Source organism: Galeopterus variegatus, unplaced genomic scaffold (assembly GCF_000696425.1).
Source record: "Galeopterus variegatus unplaced genomic scaffold, G_variegatus-3.0.2 Scaffold466, whole genome shotgun sequence".
In the NCBI taxonomy this organism is placed as follows: Eukaryota; Metazoa; Chordata; class Mammalia; order Dermoptera; family Cynocephalidae; genus Galeopterus; species Galeopterus variegatus.
In genome coordinates, this window is record NW_007726577.1 from 333495 (window position 1) to 359418 (window position 25924).

The 25924-nt window shown below is 45.2% G+C and overlaps 1 protein-coding gene across 1 annotated transcript in view; it reads right to left on the bottom strand.

Annotated features, from left to right (window-relative positions):
* The window catches only part of GLYR1 (glyoxylate reductase 1 homolog (Arabidopsis)), a 42099-nt gene that overhangs the window by 10548 nt on the left and 5627 nt on the right, over nucleotides 1-25924 (bottom strand). The window contains 12 exon segments of the mRNA XM_008569116.1: nucleotides 1798-1922; nucleotides 2281-2460; nucleotides 2704-2866; nucleotides 3606-3707; nucleotides 4379-4489; nucleotides 9987-10086; nucleotides 12748-12821; nucleotides 12915-12965; nucleotides 13855-13911; nucleotides 14894-14980; nucleotides 19923-20165; nucleotides 20736-20874. Of these exon segments, the coding sequence (XP_008567338.1) occupies nucleotides 1798-1922; nucleotides 2281-2460; nucleotides 2704-2866; nucleotides 3606-3707; nucleotides 4379-4489; nucleotides 9987-10086; nucleotides 12748-12821; nucleotides 12915-12965; nucleotides 13855-13911; nucleotides 14894-14980; nucleotides 19923-20165; nucleotides 20736-20874 (1432 nt within the window).

Genomic DNA, 25924 nt, shown 5'->3' on the forward strand with positions numbered 1-25924 from the left:
AATGCTCAACATCACTCAGCATCCGGGAAATGCAAATCAAAACCACACTGAGATACCATCTCACCCCAGTTAGGATGGCAAAAATCCAAAAGACGCTGAAAGATAAATGCTGGCGGGGTTGCGGAGAGAGGGGAACTCTCATACATTGTTGGTGGGACTGCAAATTGGTGCAGCCTCTATGGAAAATGGTATGGAGGTTCCTCAAAGAATTGCAGATAGATCTATCATATGACCCAGCTATCTCACTGCTGGGACTATACCCAGAGGAAAGGAAATCATCAAGTTGGAGGTATACCTGTTCCCCAATGTTCATCGCAGCACTCTTTACAATAGCCAAGAGTTGGAACCAGCCCAAATGTCCATCATTGGATGAGTGGATACGGAAAATGTGGTATATCTACATAATGGAATACTATTCAGCTATAAAAACGAATGAAATACTGCCATTTGCAACAACATGGATGGACCTTGATAGAATTATATTAAGTGAAACGAGTCAGGCACAGAAAGAGAAATACCACTTGTTCTCATTTATTGGTGGGAGCTAAAAATAAATAAATAAATTCACACACACACACACACACACACACACACACACACACACACACACACACAAACCCGGGGCGGGGGGGGGGGGAGAAGACATAACAACTACAGTTCCTTGAAGTTGATATGACAAGCAAACAGAAAGGACATTGTTGGGTGGGAGGGAGGAGGGATGGAGGTTTTGGTAATGGGCCACAATAATCAACCACATTGCATATCGACACAATAAAATTAAAAAAAAAAAAAAGATGCTAAGCAAAAATGGACAGAATTAAAGGGCATGACAATCACACAATCATAGACCCTCTCAAACCTCTCAGCAATTTCTTACTTTGTTTGGTGGGTGACCAGTATGGGGATCTCTCAGCAATTGAAAGAACTAGATTAAGAGGTCAATAAAGATGACATGAGAAACACCATCCACCATTTTGTCCTAACTGATATCTGCAGAACACTACAGCAACCACGGCAGAACACTCATTATTAAGCGCATCCATTAAGACAGACCATCTGCCTAAGACAAGTCTGAATAAACACGAAGTTTTTTTTTTTTTTTTAAAGATCTCATAACACTCTTTTATTTTTTATAGCAAATATCACACTGTATTTTGGGTACTTATTTGTTTAAACCTGTTTCCTTATTAAACTGTAAGAACTTAAATCATGCCTAGTTTTTATTGCCCCAGGATCTAGGACAGTGCTTGGCATATAGTAAGTGCTCAAGAAATATTTATTAAAATAAGTGATATTTATGTCTTAAAATGTCTTAAATATTCTTTAAAGTTCTTTTTTTAAAAAAAAAGAAAAACACGTATGATAGATACCTTGACAACAGTACTTAGAGTGGAATACAGAATGTTTCCATAGAATGACAAGATGGCACTCTAATATTTAAACACAAAGTTTAAAAAATCATTCAGGGCATGTTCTCTGATCACAACAGAAACAAGTTAGAAATTAATAACCACAGATATCTAGAAAATCCCCAAATATTGGCCAAATTTTTAAATAACTCAGGTTAAAAAAAAAAAAAAAGAAAATCACAAGGAAAATTAGTGTGGTTCAGAAAGAAATTTATAGCTTTAAATGCTCATGTTGTAAAAAAAGAAATTCTAAAATCAATGACCTAAGACTCCACCTTAAGGGGTTAAGAAAAAGAGCAAAGAACAGCTAAAGTAGAGGGAAAGAAATAATGAAAGGAAAAGAAATGGAATGTTCTTAAGCCCCAGGCCACACCCTCTGCCAAGTTACCTCGTTGGCCGCAGCTGCCATAGGAGTTGGGTGGTTGACGGCATCGCCCAGAGCGATGGCCAGGCGGAGATCCTTCTGAATGTATTTCAGGTAGAAATCAGGTTTAAAGTTTCCTTGCAGGATATCTAAGGAGGGAAAGCCTCTTATCAGAAGAAATCCAAAGGTCCTAAGTAAAACCTTACCTGCAATCCATCAGGGCTCAACACCTAGCATCTCCCATTAGCATCACCTTCTTGGCCTTGCCTGTGCCCTCAAGACCCAAAAGACAGAGCTCCAGCCTGTGTCCCCAAACCCCATTGACCATGTCCCTGGACCTCCTGTGTGGAGGAGACTGATGGGATAGGGTACAGACTGACTGGAGTGAGTGCATCTTTCATACCTCATGAACTCCTGAGGAAGACACTGTTTTATGACAGTTGTCTGAGCCAGTTCCCCAGCAATAATAAAAAATAAAATGGAAAAGAGGGACCAAAGGCAACTTACTTTGGCACTTCTGGTCCAGGAAGATGCTGGCTAACTGTCCCTGATTGAGGATGTCCAAGAGTGTCTGCTGGGACTGGCCTGTTACCTGGGCCAGGGTCAGGCCCTCAGCAATGGTGGCCATGAAGCTTCCTTGGACCATGTTCACGATCAGCATCATCTTGGCAGCATTGCCAACCTCACCTGCCCAAAGCAAACAGTCACGGTCTCATTCCAAGAATTCTGCAGGTAGGGCCTCTCTGCTCGCCTTTACCTCTGCTGGGACCCACCTCTCCACCAGGGGAGACAACCCCACTCCCGACAGAACTGGCTCTTCCTCTGTCAAAGGAAACTTCCCTGGGCCCAGCAGAGAGGCTATGCAGGACTGACACTGCCATCAGTGTGGTCTAGAGGGGATGAGGCCCGACGGGTGGACAGGCACATTACCTAGGAAGAAGGAGGTCTTCCCCATTGCCTGGAAGCAGCTGCTACAGTCCTCGTATAAGCCTCTGTCTCCGGCCGCTAAGATCACCAACATCCCGTCATTAGACAGCTGCTGATTCCCTGAGACTGGGGCTTCCAGAAAGCGCCCCCCCCTGGACACAATCACCTGGAAAGCAAAGTCACAGCTTCTGGAGGCCTCTCTAGGGCTTTCCAGGCAGGGAACAAGGAGTGTCTTCAGGTGGCCACGGTTTCTTATCACACATTCCAGAGCTAAAGGGGTGGGAGCAGTTGGCTACTGATGCTGAGGTTTCAAAGCTGACACTTGTATCAAGGACTAACACTGTGGAGGGTTAGACAGGCCGTCCTCGAGCAGAGGCACGAGTCACATGGCAGTAATAAGAGAGAAGCTGTTGTATCCACAGAGGCTCCCATTCACTCTGATTTTCTTACAAAGACCAAAGACTAGAATCAAACGTGACCATGCCAATGGCTCTGCCTAACACCCCTACGGACCCTATTCTTCCTTGACTTCAACCACCCTCAGAACACACATGGGTCCAAAAATCGCTGCTCCCTCACTTGGGCCCAGCTCCTTGGGAAGGAGGGATACTTTGCTATTATCAACTGTAGATAGCTGCTGAAACCAAAAAGGCCACACTGGTGGCTACAGGACTCAATGCACATCCCAACCAGGTGGCACCTTGCCATGGCTGCTCAGACCAGCAGCAGCTTTGAAGGTAGAGAGTGAAGACAGGCTAGTGCTAGTCCCAAGGCTACTGGTCTCTCCTCTTCTCTCTCTGGCTCTGCTCTAGAGTAACTAAATTGTCCACATTGCTGTGTGGCCAGCCTGGGTCTTGGGCTCCAACTGAAAGAATGCTGGAGAGCCAGCTGAACAAAGCTGCTACCTGGGCCAACTCGGTGACAGTGTCAGCATCCACCGTTGACATGTCCACGTAGCATTTCCCAGGGCGGATCCCCTGCAGCACACCACTGGGGCCCAGCACCAGCTGTGGGGACACAAGGGAGGAGCAATAGCCCAGGCTCCAGCTGGACACTCAGGAGCCCTATAGACCCAAGATTAGAATCCTGTTGCTTTTTTGGCTCGTTTCCTGATTAGGAGCTAACCATTAATGCTGAAGAGTAATTAAATAAGCAAGGGACAGAAAAGTTTTTCCAGTATGTATCCACTTATCTTAAAAAGAATATGTGTGCATGTGTGTGTATTTCTTTTTATTAAACCCCCTCCTCATTCAAAAGACAGAACCTCAATATTTATTTCTGAGGGCTTCTTCGGATTTACTTGAATTAGACTAGTCACCAGTTTAACAAGATGATTACTGCACTTGAACTTTTAAAACATAAATAACAGTGATAGCTAAACATAGGAACTTGGCACTTGGACCAAAGTCTCCCAGCCCAACAAGAATAATGAGCCAAATCAGGAACCATTTCAGCACAAACTTCAAGGACCCCAGTAGTTTTTCATTCTTTGTTCTTAATTAGAGGAAGTCTGTACTCAATTTACACAAACAACTTTCACAATGGGAGATGGCCCCAGATGGGAAATTCAACCCCTCGCATGCACTCACTCACTCAGTGTGCAAGGGAGAAGGGAAGCAGGCCAGCCAGCTGCCCTGGCTAAGACCTGAGACACTGAGGAGAGGGACAGGATCCTTACGTCCTTGGCTGCTTTTGGATCCGACACACAGGCGAAAGTGATGTCACAAGTTGAAACGACTTCAGCGGGGGTTCTTCCAAGGCGGGCCCCCTCCTGGATGAACAAATCACACTGCAAAAGTCACAGATCCTAACGTGAGCTGCAGGCAGTGCACAACAAACATGCCAGCCAGGCCAGAGGTGCCCTGACCAGTGCTCCTGGCCGGCCTCCCAAGGCAGGTGGCTGAGGGTGGAAGCCTGGGAGGCCAGAGCTGCAGGCCTGACTTCTTAAAGCACTGACAGGGCCTCAGAAGGACTGTCTTCTGTTTTTGTATCCCTGGTGCCCAGGAGGATGTGCTATTTCACAGGAAGCATAAAAAGTGTCTGCTGAAGGTTTGCTGTTTGAAAAACAGGTTGCGACCAGTACCTATCCCCAGCCCCTCTGTGCTATCTGCTGTGGCCAAATCGGCCCAGTGCCCTGAGCTATCAGTACTCTGCTGGGAAAGGGGGGCTGGGACTGGGAAGCTTCCTCCTGTCTGCCATTCTTTTTTGTGCTGTTTCCCAACACTGCTAGCAGGTTAAGACTTCTGGGGGGGCTAAAAGTACTAACTTTTGTGTGTGTGTAGCTGGCCGATATGGGGATCTGAACCCTTGACCTTGGTGTTATCAGCACCACACTCTCCCAAGTGAGTTAACCTGCCATCCCTAAAAGTACTAACTTTTCTATTCTGATAATTAAAATCACCCAGAACATCCCATAACAAATCATTAATATTTTGGTGTATTTCCTTTTCCCACAAGCATTTAAGAAGGTAATTAGAATAATTTGGGCTTACTATTTTGTATCCAGCTTTTTATATTTTGTATGATTTGTATTTATCCATACCATTGCTATCTTTCATAATTATCATTTATAATGGATGACTGCACAATATTTCATCTGCAGAGAAACACTTTAATTTACCTAATGGCTCCCTTGTAGTTTGATATTTAGTCTGCTTTCAATCTTTAATTATAAATGACACCATCAAACATCTTTACTACAAAACTTTTCTGTTTTAAATTTAGTTCTCCAGGGCCGGCCTGGTGGCGCACTGCTACAGTGTGCCGCTTGGGAAGCGTGGCAGCGCTCCCGCCGAGGGTTCGGATCCCACATACAGACCGGCCGCTCACTGGCTGAGCGAGGTGCGGGAGCAACACCGAGGGTTGCGATCCTGTTGCCGGTCCCGGTCCGGTACGGGCGCGACACTGAGGGTTGCGATCCGTTGCCGGTCACGAAAAAAAAAAGACAAAAAAAAAAAAAATCAAGTAGGATATGAGGAAAAAAATAACATGCAGGCTATGACATATGAATCTAATTGTATTACAAATGAATCACATAACCAAAGTGAAGGAGATAGGAAGAAAGGAGTTGATCAAAGTAACTTTGAAAAACAGTGTTTTGAATGGATACATAAAGGCTAAAGACAAAAACTGTACAGAAACACTGTACTCCAGTTGCTCAGTTTATTTCTCACAAGAGTATAGGTTAGTTAAATTTAGTTCTCCATAAGTAGAGTAAAACAGGTTCCAAACAGTTTTAAAAGTCTTAACAAATGGAGACAAACGACTTTCCAGTAGGACTGTGTCAGTTTATAATGATTACCAGCAAGCTCTACAATTACCAGCACTGAGTATATAATTTAAAAACAACAAATAACCACCCATACATACATTAAAAATTTTCCCTACTTAATAATATATTTTTTAAAAAAGATGACCAGTAAGGGGATCTAAACCCTTGACTTGGTGTTGTCAGCACCACGCTCAGCCAGTGAGCTAACCAGCCATCCCTATATAGGGATCTGAACCCTTGGCCCTGGTGTTATCAGCACCATGCTCTCCCAAGTGAGCCATGGGCCAGCCCTCAGACTTCAAAATTTAATCAGCTAAAAATGGCAACTTTTTAAATATATCTTGATTACTGATTACAAAACCCTTTTTTTTTTTTTGTCTTTTGTCTTTTTCCGTGTCCGGCAACGGATCGCAACCCTCAGTGTTGCCCCCGGACCGGACCGGGGACCGGCAACGGGATCGCAACCCTCGGTGCCGCTCCCGCGCCTCGCTCAGCCAGTGAGCGGGAACCGGTCTGTATGTGGGATCCGAACCCTCGGGCGGGAGCGCCGCCGCGCTTCCCAAGCAGCGCACTTATCCAGTGCGCCACCGGGCCAGCCCTAAAAAACCCTTTTTATACCTTCGTTTATCGTTTCCTTTTGTGTGAGCTATTTTTTTTCTTACAGTTATCAAACTATGTGATTAATAAAATCAATATATTTCTCTTTTCCTGTCATATTTGATACAAGTACTTCTAGTTGGTATACTTTTCAATTTTATTCATTTTTGGGGGGGAGAGTATTATCAAATAAATCTATTGATCTTTTCTTTCATGATTTTGATTGCTTCTAGATTTAGAAAGACCTATGTTAATATTTAATCTTATTTTCTTCCAGTTTTTCCTTTAAAAAAATTAATTCGGTAATTGATTTGGAAAATATTTTAATGAAGTGAAAACAGCGTTTTCCCAAGTTGCTAACCAGTTGTCCTGAACACAATTTACTGATCAATCCTTCATTCTGTCCCACTGAATTGCAACCGGCTGTCCTTATCAGAGGACATCTGAGGCTACCCAGTCTAATTGCTGGGTCTGGGTCTTTACTGCAGCCTTTTAGTAATCAGCTTTATATTATGTTTCAATCTTTGCTTGGGAGGGTCCTCATTACTTTCCCTTTTCTGAAAATTAAAACTATATTTCTTATTATTCCAGAAGAACCAGAGAGTCACTTTTATCAATAGCCCTGAAAAATGGTTTTGCTCCCTATTTTTATTAAAGGGAGGTAGAGTAAATGTGATGAATAGCAAGAGTGCTAATGGAAGGCTCCAACGAATGCTTGCTGGTGTGATCCTTTTTGCAAACAATTGGCAATACAGTATCAAGAATCCCAGAGTTCTTTCCCTTTGACCTATTCATTCCATTCCTAGAAACCTGCTCTGAGGGATGAATCCAAATTCACAAAAAGCCACGTGTGCAAAGATGTTTATCACAATGATCATTTTATATTGAGAGGGGGGAAGAAGTAACCCAAATGTCCACCAAATGGATTAAAGTATCTATTTGGTGGAATATTCTGAAGCCATCAAAAATAATTATATTGAAAATCTGTGACTACAAAGGTAAAAAAAGCCGTTAAAAAATTCCATGGGGATTGTCATAAGGATTAAATGGCTTCAAAAAGATAATATTTACTAAGTAATTTGTGCCAAGCACTGAGCTGAGCATTTTAAACCATCCCGTTTAACTGTCACAGGCTCCTGAGTCAGGTGCTTTTGCTATCATCCTTCTACAGAGGAGGACTTCAAGGGAGGAAGTAGGACCTTGCTGAAGAAGGGAAGCAGCAGGTCTGTGACTCAAATTCAGTCTTGCCTGATTCTGAACCTAAGTTCTTAACTGCTTTGCTCTGCTGCCTTCCCGTAAATTAATCTGGAACGAGCGATCATGTTATAACATTTAGGTTTCTCAGTGAAGAAACAGGACCACGGCAGGTACTTCTACCAAAGGGAAATGCACTCAACTTTCTGATTCTCCTGATGTTCCTGCAACCATATACATGCCTAGATTTCCTGGTTACTCTAGCCTTCACAGGTAGCAGGGCCTTAGAAGAATGGTTCTTTGTTTTTTTTTTTAAAGATGACCGGTAAGGGGATCTTAACCCTTGACTTGGTGGTGTCAGCACCATGCTCACCCAGTGAGCTAATCGGCCATCCCTACATACTTTGTTTTTTTTTTTAAAGATGACCGGTAAGGGGATCTTAACCCTTGACTTGGTGGTGTCAGCACCATGCTCACCCAGTGAGCTAATCGGCCATCCCTACATGGGATCCGAACCTGTGGTCTTGGTGTTATCAGCACCGCACTCTCCTGAGTGAGCCACGGGCCGGCCCTTAGAAGAATGTTTGAATCACAAAACATCCTGCCAATGGGCCTTTGAGATCCCACTCCTGACTTATGTCCCTACAGTGTCTGCCTAATGCCTAGCACCTGAAGCCCAAATACTGCGTGGCCTTCGGTACCCATTTTCCCCATGCCCCCTTCAACTCTTCAACCAGTTCCCTGTTATTTTTATTTTTAGGCGGCTGGCCAGTACGGGGATCAAAGCCTGGACGTTGGTGTTCTCAGCACCACACACTAACCATCTCAGCTAACTGGCCAGCCCCCTTCTTATTCTTTTATTCTAGCAAAGTGAATTTTACTTTGCCTTGAATATTTTTGTTAATTCAAAGTTATCGGCTCCAATGCCTCCTTTAAGCAATCACACCTCATTTCAGCTCTCACTACTGCTGCATCATTCCCGGACTGGTGACACCTCGCTGTGCACCCATGGGCATGCTCGTCCATTTCACAGATAGATGCTCAACCACACCTTGCTCCTCTCGAGGTGGGTACTTTTTTAGTCTCTCTTCCTTTGTTCCACGCAAATAGTACAGTGCTTTAGTTCTCTGATACTTAGTCTAGGGCTCTTCACCTTCTCTTGGGTGAGAACTTGATGGGAGCATGGCTTCGCTCCATTACAAACCATGCACAGTTGCAGATTTGGAATTCCATTTCTGTGCACACACAGACCCCTGAAGCCATGGACTGTCACCTTAGGTTAAGAACTTCTAAACTTATGCTGTCCAGTATGGTAGCCACGAGCCACACGAGGCTACTTAAATTAAAATGAAGTAGAGCCAGCCCGTGGCTCACTCGGGAGAATGTGGTGTTGACAACACCAAGGCCACGGGTTTGGATCCCATATAGGGATGGCTGGTTAACTCACTTGGTGAGCGTGGTGCTGACAATATCAAGTCAAGGGTTAAGATTCCCTTACCGGTCATCTTTAAAAAAAAAAAAAATTAAATTAAGTAAAACTCAAATCAATTCCCCAGTTGTACTAGCCATGTTTCAAATGTTCAATAGCCAAATGGGGCTAGAGGCTACCACACTGCACAGCACGGATATAAAACACCTCCATCACTGCAAAATGCTTTACTGCACAGCACTGTACAATACAATCCAAACAACAGAATACGATGCAGCCACTAAAAAGAACAGAGCAGATCTATCTGTATGCTCCATATGAACAACATTCACTATACATGCACACACATACAACATAACATATACATACATATTTGTATACACATGGAAAAAAGGATAAAAGAACCTAACATGAGCCATCTTAGGTAATGGCAGGGAGGGAGGAATTTTTCCTTCATTTTATACGTATATCCTGAGTATTTTTATTTATTTTATAATTAATTTATTTCTTTTGGCAGCTGGCCAGTAAGGGGATCTGAACCCTTGGCCTGGTGTTACCAGGTCATGCTCTACCAACTGAGCCAACTGGCCAGCCTTCCTCTGGGTGTTTTTGAATACTTAGTTTTTATAATAATATTCTAAATTTATATGTCTACCTCTCCACCTGTCTAGACTAAGAGCTTGGCTTCTCCTACTCCACTGCATGCAGAATGCTGAGTAGAGACAACAGGAAGAGACTTCTATCCTCAGTTACCCCCCACTCCACAGCTGACATGCACCACCCTTGAATGCTTACTTTCTCTGCGGTCCGGTTCCAGACAGTCACCGTGTGACCCATTTTTAGCAAGTTGGAGACGATGCCACTTCCCATGAGGCCAAGGCCCAAAAAGCCTATCCTGCAACAGAGAGAGCTGATCAGTTCAAGGTGAAGGGGGAGAGACAGGGTGAAGATTGTTTGCTTCATGCAGCACAGGGCTCACTCCCCATAAAGCTTGGTGGTGGGGGATGACCTCAGACCACCAGAAACACCACTCAAGTATGCTGCCACTACACCTCAGAGCGGAGGGCATTGCATCCACACTGCACCTTTCTTATCACACCATGGTCTAAAAGTGTCCCTAAATGTAAATGGGCATTTCTAAATCCTTGACTGCCACAGAACAAAGTATGACTTGTATGGTTCAGGCCAAGTCTTCCAAATCTGGTTCCCCTGCTGCCCTAACAGATGGTCTAAGCTTACAATTCCATTACAGTGAAAAAGCAGACATTTGTCTTTGGCTCTTGAGGCTTCCCGATCAGCTACCTTGAGCGCTAAGATCTCAGATGCCACTTTGGAGCACATCAGGATCCACGACAAGTCATGGAGACAGTGTGTTCAGAGCCAGGCAACTTCCCTAACTGCAGGAACCAGGACCATGCTTTTTAGCTCCTTTTCCCAACTTCAATTTTCCCCGCTCTCACCCTGCTGCCTTTCCAATCTTCCTGCTGTCAGCATAGGTAGGTCTTGTCCCTATTCTCCAAAGCTAAGCCTTTGCCTGAGCTTTGGAACCGATCTTTCCCAGTGCACAAACTTTTATTCCCGTGTCCATCTTCTCCCGAACCTCTTAGTACTCTCCATTGCGTCCTTCCATCTACAGGCCCATCTCGATTCTTCTGACTAAGGTCCTCAATGCACAATATGCTTTGCTCACTTTCATTTCCTCAGCTTGCTCCTTCTGTGACCCCAAGAACCTGGGGCTGGCTGCTACTAGTGCTGTTTCTACCTGCTTTTTTTTGGTGGCTAGCTGGTACAGGGATGGAACCCTGGACCTAGGTGTTATTGGCACCACACTCCAACCAACTGAGCTAACTGGCCAGCCCTGTTTCTACATGTTTTACAGATAATTTTATCTTGTCCAAGTATCTTTTCTTGGTTTTGCACTTCTTTCTCCTTCCTTGCATGGGACAATGGCTAAAAAAGGCCTCTTTCATTTCTGATCACACCATATTGTTTTCAATTTGAATTTTCTCCCAGCTCCAGACATCCTCTGCTCCACTCAGACCCTGTTATCCTTTCCATACTTTTGGTCTTCTGGAATCACATCTGCAAGTTCCCTTTGCAAACTGGCTCCTTGACTCAGAGGTTCCCCCCTGATTCATGATGGGAACACCCCCTGCTTAATCTCCCTGTCCCATGTCTGTACTGAGTCATCTGAACCAAATGCTGATAGTGGAACCGACCATTGTCCTCACAGAACAGGCCCCCTTGTCCACAAAGTTCCATGCCGAGACTTAAAAACAAGGATGTAGCTTTTGTCATTCATAGCTATCTTGGTAGTGCAATTTTCCCCTATGATTCTAAATCATGACAGACAAATTCTTTCCTTTTCTTGGTGTTCTAGGAAACACAGTAGACCTGGGGATGAAGCTTCTGGCTTGTTAACATGGCAACTGACAGTCCCTCATAGTGTCCTTGAGCCAAGATGGAGAATGTGGATTAATGTGGAATGGATGACAATTATTGACTCTGTAGGTGGCTTCTTATTCATGCTTCAACAGTGTTTGACTAAAGGGGTAATAAAGGCTTCAGGTGAAATCATCCAGACTCTGTCCTCAGCCCCGTCCTGATCTTTTTCCTTTTTCCCCTCAAACTAACACCATCCTTATTAAATTAATGGATGATGCCTATCTTCCCTTTTAACAGCACATAGCATGCCCCCATCTCCTTTCTAAAAAGGAAAGTTCACTAAAAATAACTTGTAGAATTAAGTGATTTGGACAGTACAAAAAGCAGAAATAAAGTAAGAGACATACTGTTTTTAGTCTGGGAAAGAATGATATGGAAGGTACAAGATGGAAATTCAGATTTGGCTATCTTGCTCAGGAAAGCACACCTTCCTAGTAAAGAAACCCTTTTCATTAACATCTGCAGACAGAGCAGGGCGTAAGCTATGGTTTGGGGACCAGAATGTTGGTCTGCCTCCCTGCCTGGGCAGGGTGGTAAGCAGCCAGCAGGTGGCTGGGAAGGTTCAGGAAGTAACAGCAGAGAAAGCTGGGAAGGCAGGAGGACAGGCTTTATTCCAAACATCTCACCCCTCTTCCCCAACTTGCAACCACCATGGCTAATTTTGGGGTCTTCATCATGGCTCTACAAAGCCAGTGGTTCTCAAAGTGTGGCCCCTGGGGCTCTACCACAGACCTACTGACTGAGAAGCCCCAGGACTGGGGCCAACAACTGGGGCTTTACAAACTGCCTTCCAGGTGAATCTGTGACACAGGGAAGTCTGAAAACCACTGAACAAAGTGCACTGCTTGGACACTCAGTGGTGAGCTATGGAGCCAACCCCTCAGCTTATGCCCAAGGGAGACCCCACTGCAGGTTTATATAACTTCTGTCTCCTACAAGTCACATTGCTGCCAGGCAAATCATTAGCAATAACAATTATAACATTCCCCTTCTCTCTCCATTCAATCATAGCAATGGCTGGGACACAACTCTTAAAGAGCTCCCTTGGGATCACTCCTCTACCCCCTAGAAGAACCAGAGCCACAGGGGGCCTTTTCATCAAAGGTCCTACTTTTTGTCTGTGGGTGTGATGTTGCCGTTCACGGCTGTGCTGTCTGCTGCCTGGATGGAGGTGGAACCAGTTTCCTAGGGACAGAAAGCACAAATCATCAAGTCAGTCTGCCCACGGTGAAAGGCCCCAGGTGAAAACAAAAACGGGGAGTTGTTGGACCTACATACCTCTTCACATATTTTCAACTTCTTTGTGATTGCCTGGTAACAGACGGCTGGCTAGTAAAGAGGGAGAAAAAAATGACTATTAAACTGAGTGATTAATTGATCTTCATTATAATTTCATAAAAGATTAGGCCTAATTTAGGAAGTTAACACTGAATACTTACTTGTATAATTTTATTGAACTCCAAATGATAGAACGTTAACACACATGACCTCATTTGATTCTCGAAGCAACTCTATGAGGTTCTTTTGCTGACCATAACACTAAGAATCAGAGGCGTTAAGTCTTGTGCTCAGAGTTACAGAGCTGGTCAGTGTAACTGGACTTGGAACCCAGATCTTTCCAACTCCAAAGCCACAAACTATTACTGTCCTTTTTTTTTTTTTTTTTTTGAGATCGGCCGCACCGCGCTCAGCCAGTGAGCGCTGTGAGCGCACCGGTCATCCCTATATAGGATCCAAACCCGCAGCGGGAGCACTACTGCGCTCCCAGCACCGCACTCTCCCGAGTGCGCCACAGGCTCGGCCCCACAAACTATTATTGGATCCTAGCAGACTTTGGCCGTGTCCCTCCATACCTGTGGGGCTTGGAGACTGTCTCAACCAGTGAGCTTCAGGACATGTCCACCAAGCAACCACGGCTACTTTGGAGGTGCTGAAAGCTCACCATGTTTGGTTTCTGCCCTAGATACTAAAGGTGACTGCAAATGCCTGAACTACACAGCTGAGTTCTAAAAGCTTTTTTTTTTTTCTAATTTATTCTTAATCTCAGCGACACCTGATCCACTAGTGGACCTATATGGCAACTTTCTGGCTAGTTGTTCTGGGAATGTACAGGCAGAGCCTAATTTTCCAGACCAGTAGGGAGAGGTCCCAATGGAGTAGCACTCTCCCCTCAGGCCAGTCCCCAGCCAAGGATCGAGAACCTCAAAGATCAACTCACCTTCTCTGTTTGGCTCAGCAGGAAATGATGGAAATGAGGATCTGCATCTTTAACAGGCTGAAATCAGAAAACAACCAAATAAAACAAGTTATCTTCTATTTCCTTCTGCCTGGTGACTGGCTGATGACCTATGGATTCTGGTATTTTTTTTTTTTAAACAACTGTCTGGATTATCTTTTCCCATTTTTGACCTAAGGCTTTTATAAACGACCATTCCATATAGAGGAAAACTGGCTTTAAGTGGAAAAGAACAGATATTTCTGCCAGGTAAAGATACAAATTATTTCAATAACACTGGGAAAATATTGAAAAGCATAGTAGTATTTTTGAAGTTCAGTATTCACCAGGCACTTTGGATAACCCAACAGACTAATCCACATCACTTCTCAGGACTCTTTTTCAATTTTAGGGTTTTGGCCTACTTGTGTCTAGTACCAGACCCCTGAGGGTCTCGTCTTACCAAGGATCTATATTAACAGAGAAACAGGGTGGCAATGACTGAAGACTTTCAAGGGCTTTTCACAATTATGCCCAGTGACAGGTGCAGCCACACCAAGGATAATATAACCTCCGACTACTAAACATCAAAGCTGTATTTACAGACAGTGAGAGATATTTATAAAATATCAAGTAGGGCTGGCAGGTTAGTTCAGTTGGTTAGAGCATGGTGCTGACAACACCAAGGTTTGATCCCTATACTGGCCAGTCACCAAAAAATAAAAAATAAAAATTTGTGGAATGATCCTACTTCTGTGAAAAACAACCCTACTTCCAAAGAAAATTACACATGGGTGCATAATCATGTAAATGATGGCTGAGTGAGCACATTAGAGTTCTGGGTTTAGTTACCTCAAACTTAATAGCGCTCGCCCCAGAGGGTGGAGGTTTTTACTTTTACCTCATAGACTTCTGTACTATTCTGTAAGTATAAAAACAAAAAGCCTTATACACAAGAGAAGAGGGAAAAAGGAAAAGCGGGTCACATGGTAACACAAGGAAACCAGCTGCAGGCTGCTCTGCCTGCAGAGGAGCTTATTACCTCGCTGGCAGTCGGCTGCCATTTAAATGCAGCCATCGGTCCAGCCATCATCCCCTTCACAGTGCTGGACTCAGGGATGGTGAGATCCTGCAGAGGGAAAGGCAGAGCATCAGGATGCTTGCTTCCTCTAATCCCACTTTAGGGTTGAGCTAAACCCTAGCAAAAGTTTCATGTCTAAGTGTAAAGTCAAGCCAATCCCCAGGCAAGGTTCTGACAACTGTCCCTTGGGAGAAACAGGGCAAGTTCTTCCTGTCAACCCAAAATGAGCCTTTCTTCTCCATTTTTAGAATCGTACAACGTGTTCTTTCACAGAAACTTCACAAGGATGGAAGTCTAGAAAGCCCAACTATTGTCTGCAGTGTCATCAGCAACGTCAGAGAAGATTCCTTATGATTAATGAACATTAAGAAAACAGTAGTGGCCTCAGAGGGAATTCACGATGTCTCAAAAAAAATTAATAAAGCCACATGTTGCTAATGAGGAGATCTGCCCAAACTTTATAGCCATTAAGTGACAAAGCCAGAAGTAGGCCCCAGGCTGGTTAGAAGACAAGAGCCCTGCACGATCCTGAGACCCAGGGGAATGGACCTGCTCCTCATCCCCAGTGCTGGCCCATGCTCTTTTGGGCAGTCACTATTCCAGCTTTAGAACCGGTTGGACCCTCTCTACCACTCTGATGTCACCTCATAATCCCTTTTTCTCACTCACTCCCTGATGGTCACCGATGTTTCCATTTGGATATCTGATAGGAATTTCAACATGCACTGGAATCTTGATCTCCCTGTGCAAACCACTCCTCCCGCAGGCTTCCCAATCCTAGAAAACGACCACTCCATTCTTGCAGGCCACGTTCTTTGGAGTCCTCTCAACACCTCTTTCCTCTAATTTATAGGCAATGATTATGGCTTGATGACCAGGTATCCATGCAACCCCTTCTACTCACCATTTCTGCTACTAATACCCAAGCTCAGGTCACCATCACCTGTCACTTGGAAAGTTGCAAAAATAAACCTCTCTGTGTCACTCTGGACCCTTACAGTCTAGTCTCTACACAGCAGCCAGTGTGAGCTTCTAAAACATCAGGTCAGATCACGTCACTTCTCTGCTTAAAACTGGCTTCCCATGTCACACAATAAAGCTAAAGTCTATGCTATCATGGCCTACAGGGAGGGTCCTACATGTCCTGCAACCTCTATCCCATGTCAGTCTCTGACCTCACGTCCTGTTTCTTTCTCCACGCTCAGTACTCTCCAGCTCACTAGTACCCTGTTGGCCCTCTACCCTGTCCCCAAGCACATGCCTGCCCCACTGCCTTTGCACTGTTGGGAATGGTCTTCTGACAGGTATCTACTCACAGGCTCACTTTAGATTTCTGTTGAAATGTCACCTTATCAGAACAACTCTAACTGACCTCTCTGTATCTTCCCCTATTAGAATGCAATGCTGACTAAAATAACAGCAAATGCTGTTATAGGGCTTACTGTATGCCCGACATGTACCATTTTATATGTACGTTCTCATGTAATTCTTACTACCTCATGAAACAGACCTATCATCCTTATGTTATGAAAGGAAAAACGAGGCACAGAGAAAACTGAAACTTGGGGAATTTGGCACCATTCTAGGAAAGCAAGAGCTCTACTGGTTTTGTCCCCTCCACATGCTGGGAACCCACCTGGCATACAGAGTTCAACACTACTGAAGAAATGAATACATTTCTTCTCGAGAGGAAACTTGTCTGCCTTTTATGCTGCTTTGCCTCTAGACACCTGGCCTAAGTTGGAGCTGCTCAAAGAACATTTGTAAAGAGGTTATGGCTGGGGGGGGAGGGGCGAAAGCCTTGTGTAGTGCTCTCCGAAAGAATTTTCTGCAATGACAGACATGTTCCATATCTGCATGGATACCGCCTATCATGTCATTAAGGAGCACCTGAGACAAGACTAGTGTGACCCAGAAACTGAATTTTAAACTGTATTTAATTTAATTTACATTTAAATAGCCATTGTGGCTAGGGACAGCACAGCTGTCCTAGACTGTACAGGTCTGGGGACTTGCCTAAGGCCACAGTTACAGAACAGGAGCAAGAAGAATGCAGCTCTAGGTCCAGTGCTAAGGAAAGGCCTTGACTCCCAAATCGCTGCTCTTTGTGCGAATCTGGAATTTTAGGAGAACCACAGGCCTGACAATGCTACTTCTGTGGGGGTGGTCTGTGCCTGGAGTTGAAGTTCTCAGCCCAGGTCTAGGAAATAAGAGCCCTAGACGGATTGGGAGCGCACTGCTGGGCATGGCTCTCGTGGAAGTCTGTACACAAACCCAGCCTTCTCCTGCCTGTATGTAACTGACACCTCCACAATCAAGGTCAGCCTTTTCCATTAATCCTCACAGGTCAGATTATGTCTGGGAATGGCCCTCATCTGGGGCTTTGCCCAGTTATTGGCCTATGCTACTCCTCACTGTTTCTGAAAGGAGCTTGCCAGCTAGGTGACAATTACTATGGCAGCACACACACTCATTTGAGACTATAGGATATATCAGATAGTTAAGAAGCACCAAAATTCCGAAGTCTGAGCACAGATTCCTATGTGTCTGAAAGTGCTGAACTGACATGGCTCTGTCTGTCCCACACCACCAGCCAAGATCTGTCCTCTTCTGCTGCCACACCGTTTCACTACAGGCCAGGCCACACTAGGAACTGTGCAGAAAGGATGTGTTGAAGGGTCAAAAGCAGGTAGAGCTCCTGGATTGAAACCTGGCTAAATATTACCACCCCTCCAAGTTAAGAATTCAGACCCAAAGGCAAATGCTTTTTATTGGGAGCTTGTGAGAAAAGTCCCCAGTGGTAAGCCTGGGTGGTGGCCTTTGGGGTTGCACTACAAAGACCATCCAGCTCTCACTGCACAACCAGCCACTGCCTGCAAAGCCACAACCCTAATGACACTGATCAAGTGCTGAGTATGTTGTGTGTATTGCCCCAAGTGTTCTGCCCACGTTACTTGATTAACTCTCACAACGAACCCACAAGGCAAGTATGATCATTAGTCCAAAGATCAGATGAGAAAATTGAGGTGCAGGTTCTTGGCCAAGGTCACACAGCTGCAGCAAGGCACGGGGTCACAACTTAAACTCAGGGCCTTTGTCCTAACCACTCCTTTGTAGTTCCCTTTGTCCCAAAATAAGCTGTTTGTCTCTGGGGAGACACAGGAGTCAGTGGGATGCACAGTTTGGGATACTAGGCAATGTGAATTTGGAAAAAAGCATAAAACCTGACAGGCCAGATTCCTTCTGGATCCCTAGGAAATAAATTCAAAGGTCACATGACATTTTTTGTGGCTTAAATGGTATCACACTCCCTGAAAAGTTCTTCATGCCCCCCAGCTGGTGGCTGTTCTAAATCTTCTCTGCCTTTGGGATTGTGGTCACCCAGGGTGCCACCACTGCAACATTCACTCTTGTGTACTTCCCAAGTCTTAGGCCATTCAGCAGTGGGAAGGGCCTTCTCTGACCCAGTGGCTACACATTGGCAGCCCGCAGGCAGAATCTAGCCCAGAGAAATGTTCCTTTGGACCCAAAGAGTGTTTTAAAAATTTGATTTAGCTTCCAACATTTAAAATTGGGACATTTCACATAAAATTTGTATTTCCAGCTTCTCTTGAGAAAAACTAGACCATGTGGCAGGAGCTGGCTGGAACCCTGGACAGAGCATAACCTGACCAGACCCCGTGCCATGGCCATGGCCAGTCCTCCTGCTCTCAGCCCTGAGCAGGTTGGGCCAGGAACCTCCTGCCTGAGCTGTTTCTCCTCATGTCCAGTCAGTCTCTCCTGCCTCCGTTACCCACCTGGTCCCACTGCTGTCTGAATGTGCCAGCCTCGATCTTACAAATAGCGTTTCATCCCAGCCTGTCACCCAACCGTTTCCACCAGCCATCTGGCTTCTGCTCCCTGCATCTTGCTGTTGACAATTTTCCTGTGTCCCTGACATAGACACCCCCTTCAACTCCAAATTCTCCTCTGTGAGCTTCTAAAAATGAACCCAAATCTTGTCACCAAGAAGGCGAGGGATGTGTCCTTTCCACCTTATCTTGTCTGCAACTCTCCTGACCCCTCCCACCCCAACCTAGGCATTCTCTCTGCACAGCACCTTCTGCCCTCTGCTCTTCTCTCTCCTCACTTTCCCAAGACAACCTCGTCCCACCTCACGGAGTCAACCATCCTGTCTACATATTTGCCTCCCAAATCTACATTTCCAGTCTGGGGGCTGTGCCAAGCCTCCCAGGCTGTTGCAGCCTCGCCTCCAATTTGTCATGTTCAAAACAGAACTGGTCCTCCTTCCCATAAGTCGTCTCTACTTCCTGATGCCTTTGCTTTTAGGCAAGTGAGCACCACTGTCCCAGAAATGAGGCTCAAACTCATCTCCCTCCACATAACAAGTCGCCAGATCTCAGGAACTCTTTCTTTGAAGAACCTCTCACACGTTTCCTTTCTACACTTGCTATCATTCCTGTGAATGTACTACTGGCTTAGCCTTCTCACTGTCCTCAAGCCTCTCCTTGCTGCCCTCCCTGATCACTAATGCACTGCCTGGGGCAAACCGCCACCTTAACACCAGTTCAGATACCTTCCCGGGCCCCAAGACTCCAGAACAGCATCACACTGCTTGGGTAGCCCTCAAGGCCCTCCACGTGCAGCGGCGCCAGCCTTCACTTTTGCTCTCTTTGCTGTCCTCTACCTACACTGAAGACACTCACATTATGCTGAGCCCCACATGGGCTATGCCCACCATCTCTGGAATGCCTTCCGTTCTCTCATGCTAAGCCCTTTCCAGGGCCAGACCTTGTTCGCTGGCTCAGGAGGACCTGCCTCGTGTTTCTACTTCACTCCTGTGCATCCAGGCCGTGTCTCTCACCTGGTCTGCAGGATTCTTCTGGGTAGCACTTAGCACAGGACTCTATGTCCACTCCACTGTAGAGCACAACTCTACCTTATGCAAAGGTCAGTCACTAATCCCAGAAGCTGCAGAGATAAAACAAACCTTCTCATCCTTTGGGGGCCGACCCCGCTTCCGGGGACTTTGCTCTTGGGCTCTTTTCAGAGGGGATTTGGAGCCTCTCTCTGAAGAGCCTGAAGACACCCTCTTCTTTCCTTCTCCCATGTTCTTCTTCACCTTCCCTTCAGACAGGCTAAGTTTGCGCTTCTCATCACCTGAGTTTGGCCTACTTCTCTCCTCACTGGAATTACGCCGATTCTTGTCATCAGCAGAATTGTGGGATGATGTCTGAAAGTTTAATAATAATAATGATAACCACAACAGCTGCTGCTGCTGCCGCCATCACCACCACCGTTTACATGTGCCATGCATGGCTACACGCACTGCATGCGCATTGTCCTCACGACCACCCTATGGAATGGGTTCTGCTGGCATCCCACTTACATTGGGGGAAGCAGATTCAAAAAATAACACAAATTAAGTCACCTGTCCAAGGCCCCAAAGCTAGGAAGTGGCGTTTAAACCCAGACAGTGTATACATCCCAGGGGCTGTACTCCTTCCTAACCTCTGTGCTATAAAAGGGAGAAATGGCCTGTGCTGTACTCAAAAAACTGAGCTACTTTTCCTAGGTCCAAGCAACTTTCCTAAAAACAACAACCTATCCCAGAGAGGTCAGCTGCATGCACGGAGTTTCAAGCTGATTAGCAAAACACTGATACCTTAGAATTGAAGTAGCTCTCTCTCCACTGCCATTTCATAAGAAGAGTTTTGAGTTTTGGTGACATGCAGTCTGTTAGTTACTATGCAAAACTGACTGTCTGGTGCTGGCATAAAGTGAGAACTGCAGAGTCTCTCACCTGGTCTTTTCCTTTGGCTCTTTTGAGGAACTCTTCGACGGCATCCACAGCTTGCTGGAATCGTTTTCCCTTGTTAATCTTTATCATTTCCTCTTTATGAGCATGATATGGCTTTAGCTGTTCCACTTTGATCCAGGCACTAGCAGGAAGCAAAACACAGAAAGGGTATGATCCATACTTCATATGCCAAAAAATATCAAAGATCTCACCAGAGCAGAATGCAAATTATCCATTTGGTTTAACTGGACTTTGACACAGTCCTGGTATTTTTTCAAACAGTGCTGTCAACTATCCCAAACTCTTGGGCCTAAAGCATATTTTCTTGAAACAAGTCAAGCAGAACAACCATCACCACAATTCAGAACACCACTCAAGTGAAATCACGGTGTTGCAGCCTATCTGTTTCCTCTCGTTCACCAGCCTTCAGTGCCCACCTCCCAGCCCAACTTGCTCAGGGCAGCAGCAGCCTGTTCTCACTGCACAGCACAAATGGCCACACCTGGGCCCTGGGAATCAGGCACCTGGAAGCATCATGCAGCATGGCAGCATTACTGTGCAAGAAGACACCTGCTACCTGTCAATCATTTAAACCAGATTTATGGTCTGTCAATCAACTGAGAGTCAGGGATATTACCTGGGCTAAAGAAATACACCCCCCTTCTATGACGGGGTCTGAGGGCCTTGGCCACACACGCCCAATAAGTGTAACGACCCCAGAGACGACCACTGAGCTGCTGCAGGAAAAGTCCCACGCTCACCTGAACCAGGGCAGCAGGGAGCCGAGGGTCTTGATCATGCTCCTCTCCACACTCAACCAGCCCAGTGATGACCAGCAAGCCTCAGCAAGAAGGGCTCCGGGTTCCGGAGCTGCGGTGGTGGGGGGTGAGGGCTACTGCCACACCCCCTTGACATCTGCACCCAGCCCGGCAATAACCAAGCCACTGCTGGAAGCCCACTGATCTCCCATGTAGCAATGAGGGAGGTGCCACAGTCCTCAATCCCACCCTTCCTCCTTCCTCCTTCTTCCATCCCATTTCTTCCCCTTTCCCCTCTCCCTCTCCCTCTCAACTGCTCTACAACATTGTAGAATGTAAAAAAAAAAAAGTATTAATTAAAAAAAAAATACACACCCTCCAAAATTTGCTGCTCTTACAGATATCTGCAGCCACTGAGCATATACTTGTTCATAAATGATGGTATCCATGGCTGCATAACCACACAAAACATGGAACACATGGTTTGGAATGAGGGCAGCAGTCACAAAAGGAGGCTTTAAAGACAAGATTCTTTTGGGCCGACCCCGTGGCTCACTCGGGAGTGCAGCGCTCCCGCCGCAGGTTTGGATCCTATATAGGGATGGCCGGCGCGCTCACTGGCTGAGCGTGGTGCGGACGACACCAAGCCAAGGGTTGCGATCCCCTTACCGGTCACAAAAAAAAAAAAAAGACGAGATTCTTTTTGAGATTAAAGGCAAGAGAACATACTCCTCTGATATTTAATGTTTAGTTAAATACCACCAATGTGTAAAACATGAAAGTGAAAAAAAGCAGTCACTTGTCAATTCTGGAATATTTGGCTAACCATACTAACCTGAAAAAATCCACTGCATCCAGTTTTCTGTGGTTTCCCAAAATCACATTCAGCTCACAGAACCCAAGTATAAAATAGAGAATTTTAAAGGCCTGGCAAAGTATCAGTTAATTTACATATACTTTACCCTATAATTCTTCACAAGTTTCAGAGTATAACCTTCAGAAAAAGTGTGTCAGGGGCCGGCCTGGTGGCGCACTGCTACAGTGCGCCGCTTGGGGAGCGCAGCGGCGCTCCCGCCGAGGGTTCGGATCCCACATACAGACCGGCTGCTCACTGGCTGAGCGAGGTGTGGGCGCAACACCGAGGGTTGCGATCCCGTTGCCGGTCCCGGTCCGGTATGGGAGCGACACTGAGAGTTGCGATCCGTTGCCGGTCACGAAAAAAGACAAAAAGGAAAAAAAAAAAAAAAAAAAAGAAAGAAAAAGTGTGTCAGATTAAGAATATAGAAACTGGGATATCTCATTAACTTAAGTTTCTTTCTTTCAGAGAAAGCCAGAGAATGTTCATTAATAATAGCAAAAGTGCCAAACCTCTGTACATAAAAATAATGCTACCAACCCACCACCAGCTACCTGTACTTTGTTGTACTAATAACTGTGATGATGGGTTTGACCATCAGCCTGCAAGAGCCAGGCAGAAAACCAGGATCAGGCTTGTCAACTACGGCTAAATAAAATGCAGAACATTGACACAATTGCTGGTCTCTCCGGCATAGAGCTCTACCCAGAGGAGTCAAGCAGGTACCTTTCTAGTGGCCAACCCATCTTAAAAGTTTGAAATTCTTTTTTATTTTTGGCAGCTAGCTGGTACAGCAGTCCGGACCCTTGACCTTGGTGTTCTCAGCACCACACTCTCCCAAGTGAGCTAACCAGCCAGCCCAAAAGTTTGAAATTCAACATGAGAGTGCCAATGAGTCCAGTCGACAGGGAAGAAAAGTGGGATGAGATTTCCATCTCATATTTTCTGGCAAGTATAATGCTGAACTGACTCCCCTGCCTCTCCTTGCATTTACAGAGATTCTAAGGACAGACCCGAGCAATTAGATGCAAAGTCAGACCTGGCCCGAAAAGCCAACAAAGCTGCCATACTAACTGGCAGCTCTGAGATGACACAAGCAGTATCAGGGATGAAGCTTAAAGAGCCATGACACCCAGCACTGGCCTCTTCCTGCTAGGAGCTTCAGGTGAGAAACTAAGAGTCACAAAAGTTCCCAGCAGACCAACAAGATGATTTTTACAGAGCCCCTTGATATGGGACAACAGACTCCAAGAATCAGTAAGCCCACCCACTCTCTGCTGCTACTGCCATGCCCGCCTCCTAACTCAAGCCTCACCCTCACTGTGGACTCTAGCAAATGGAAAGGTGTGGAGGTCTGCTGGAGGAAGCACCAATAAATCAACACCTATTTTTTTGTTGAAGCATTTTAAATGGATTACTGATTTCTGCCAGAAGGAACAATACAGTCAAATTTCCGCTCACCTTAAAGATAGGAATTTGAGATACTGAAATGAAATTTTCCTCTCAGCACTGTCTTGGAAACATTAAAATGGCTTGCTAAATGAACTGACAGCATAAGTATGACTTCATGAAAATAACTGCAAGAAATGTTAATCTATTTAAGAAATCAACTTATTGCCAGAGAAGCATCCTGTCGCATCGGAAAAACAGTCAATAAAAAACCAGCTCACGAGAGCCCTAGGACGATTACTCTTGTAAGCAAACCAAACTTACATCGCTTTGGCCATCTGAATAGAATGTTTTCTCTAATGGCTACACTGTGAAGCCCTGCTTCTTCTTAAAGAGGGTCTGCCTCTAAGCCAGAGCTCTAATAATGCACCACTCTCCAATCCACTGAGGCACATCAGCGTGCCTGGCATGCAACTGGTGCTCAATAAATAATCACTGGGTAAATGATGCCTTCCAGGCACTTTCTGGGGCTAGACTGCCAACCAGTGATTTAGTGTTTGTTTTGTTGTTGCTGTTGTTGGTTTTTTAAGTGACTGTTCTGTTTCTGTCCTTAATATAAGCTATAACTTAGGATTTTCCTCATGTCATCCTCCCAAGGCCTTGATGGAGCTGTACCTTTTCAGCCCAATTTTGCTGTGAGCTGGGAAGTCAGAAAAATCAAGCTTATTCCAGTTGTGTTTAATGAGGTAGGAGGCTTTGCATTTATCTACAATGGAATTAATTACAGATTGTTTGTGGTAGTAAATGCATGAAAACAAGCTAACTGGCAATCATTACAGAGAACGAAATGGAAGGTCTCTTAAGATATCTGGCTAATCAGAAAAAGCAAGATGGAGAGCAGTGTGTGTGGCACACTACAGCTCGTGCAGAAACGAGGAAAAAGGAATATGTAATTTATTGCTTATGTACCAATATCTCTAGAGGGACCTATCATAGGAATCTCATCTAACTGGGTGGCTGAGGGACAGGGATAAATGGAACCACTTCACTATTTATAGCTTTATTTTTTGAACCATAAACATGTATTAGCTTTAAAAAACAACAAATATTAAAGGCCTATGCCATGGGACATGAGCTATTCTGACTGCCCTGAGAGTTTTCCCCATGAGTTCCTGGTTTGTAGGTTTGCTCTGGTGGGTAGCTCCTCCCTGGCTGCTGGTGTAACTGCACCTGTAATATGGTCGAGAGTGGTAAGCTCAGCCTGGTATCCTGACACATAACCTAAAAATTCTCTTCACTTGTAAACACAAAATTGCCACTAAGCCACTCTCTGATTACTCCACTCAAAATGTATTCAAAAACTTCCACACTTCTGATGTGCTTTCCTCTGAAATGAAAATCACACATGGCGGTGTCGTATTAAAGATGTCAGTTGGGGCTGGCTGCTTATCTCTGTTGGTTAGAGCGTGGTGTTATAACACCAAGGTCAATGGTTTGGATTCCCATACCGTCCAGCCACCAAAACAAAACAAACAAACAAAGATGTCAGTCTGTGCACAATCTCAAACACCCTCACATATGTGTCTCATCCTTCACACGGACACAATGACCTGGGCTGGACCCTTGCAGCTGAGAGAGACAGGGAGAGAGAACGAACACGAGTGCAAAGTCTAAAGGCGAGAACAAGGACAGGGTCAGAAGATGTGGGTTTGCTTCTCCACCTGGATTTGCTAAGTAGCACTTGGTAAACAATTTCTATGCCTGCCTCTTTTTTATTTTTTAAACCCTCAAAAGAGGCTGAGGATTACTGGGGTGTTACAGGTCCAAGTCTAAGCTATTCAGAAACAAAGGCACTGGAACACCCCCCGCCCCCAAGAAAATAATGAAGAATTTCTCAGTTAATTTCAAGCAACGATTCACATCAATAAAAAGTTGCAAATAAGATGGATGAAAGTTTTGTTTCTAAAACTTGAAAACATTCCCAAATGCTAGATGAGGCTTTCTAGCTGTGCTGTCTATGTCCACATGGCCAGCTACTTCTTTTTGGGCCAGTTTGTACAATTCTGTTGCATGACATCTGCTCCCACAGTCTATTGCATCAGCAATGAAGGGAGTCGCCCATAGGCCAGGAGAAGAGAATTTTTTTTTTTTTTTTTTTTGTCTTTTTGTCTTTTTTCCGTGTCCGGCAA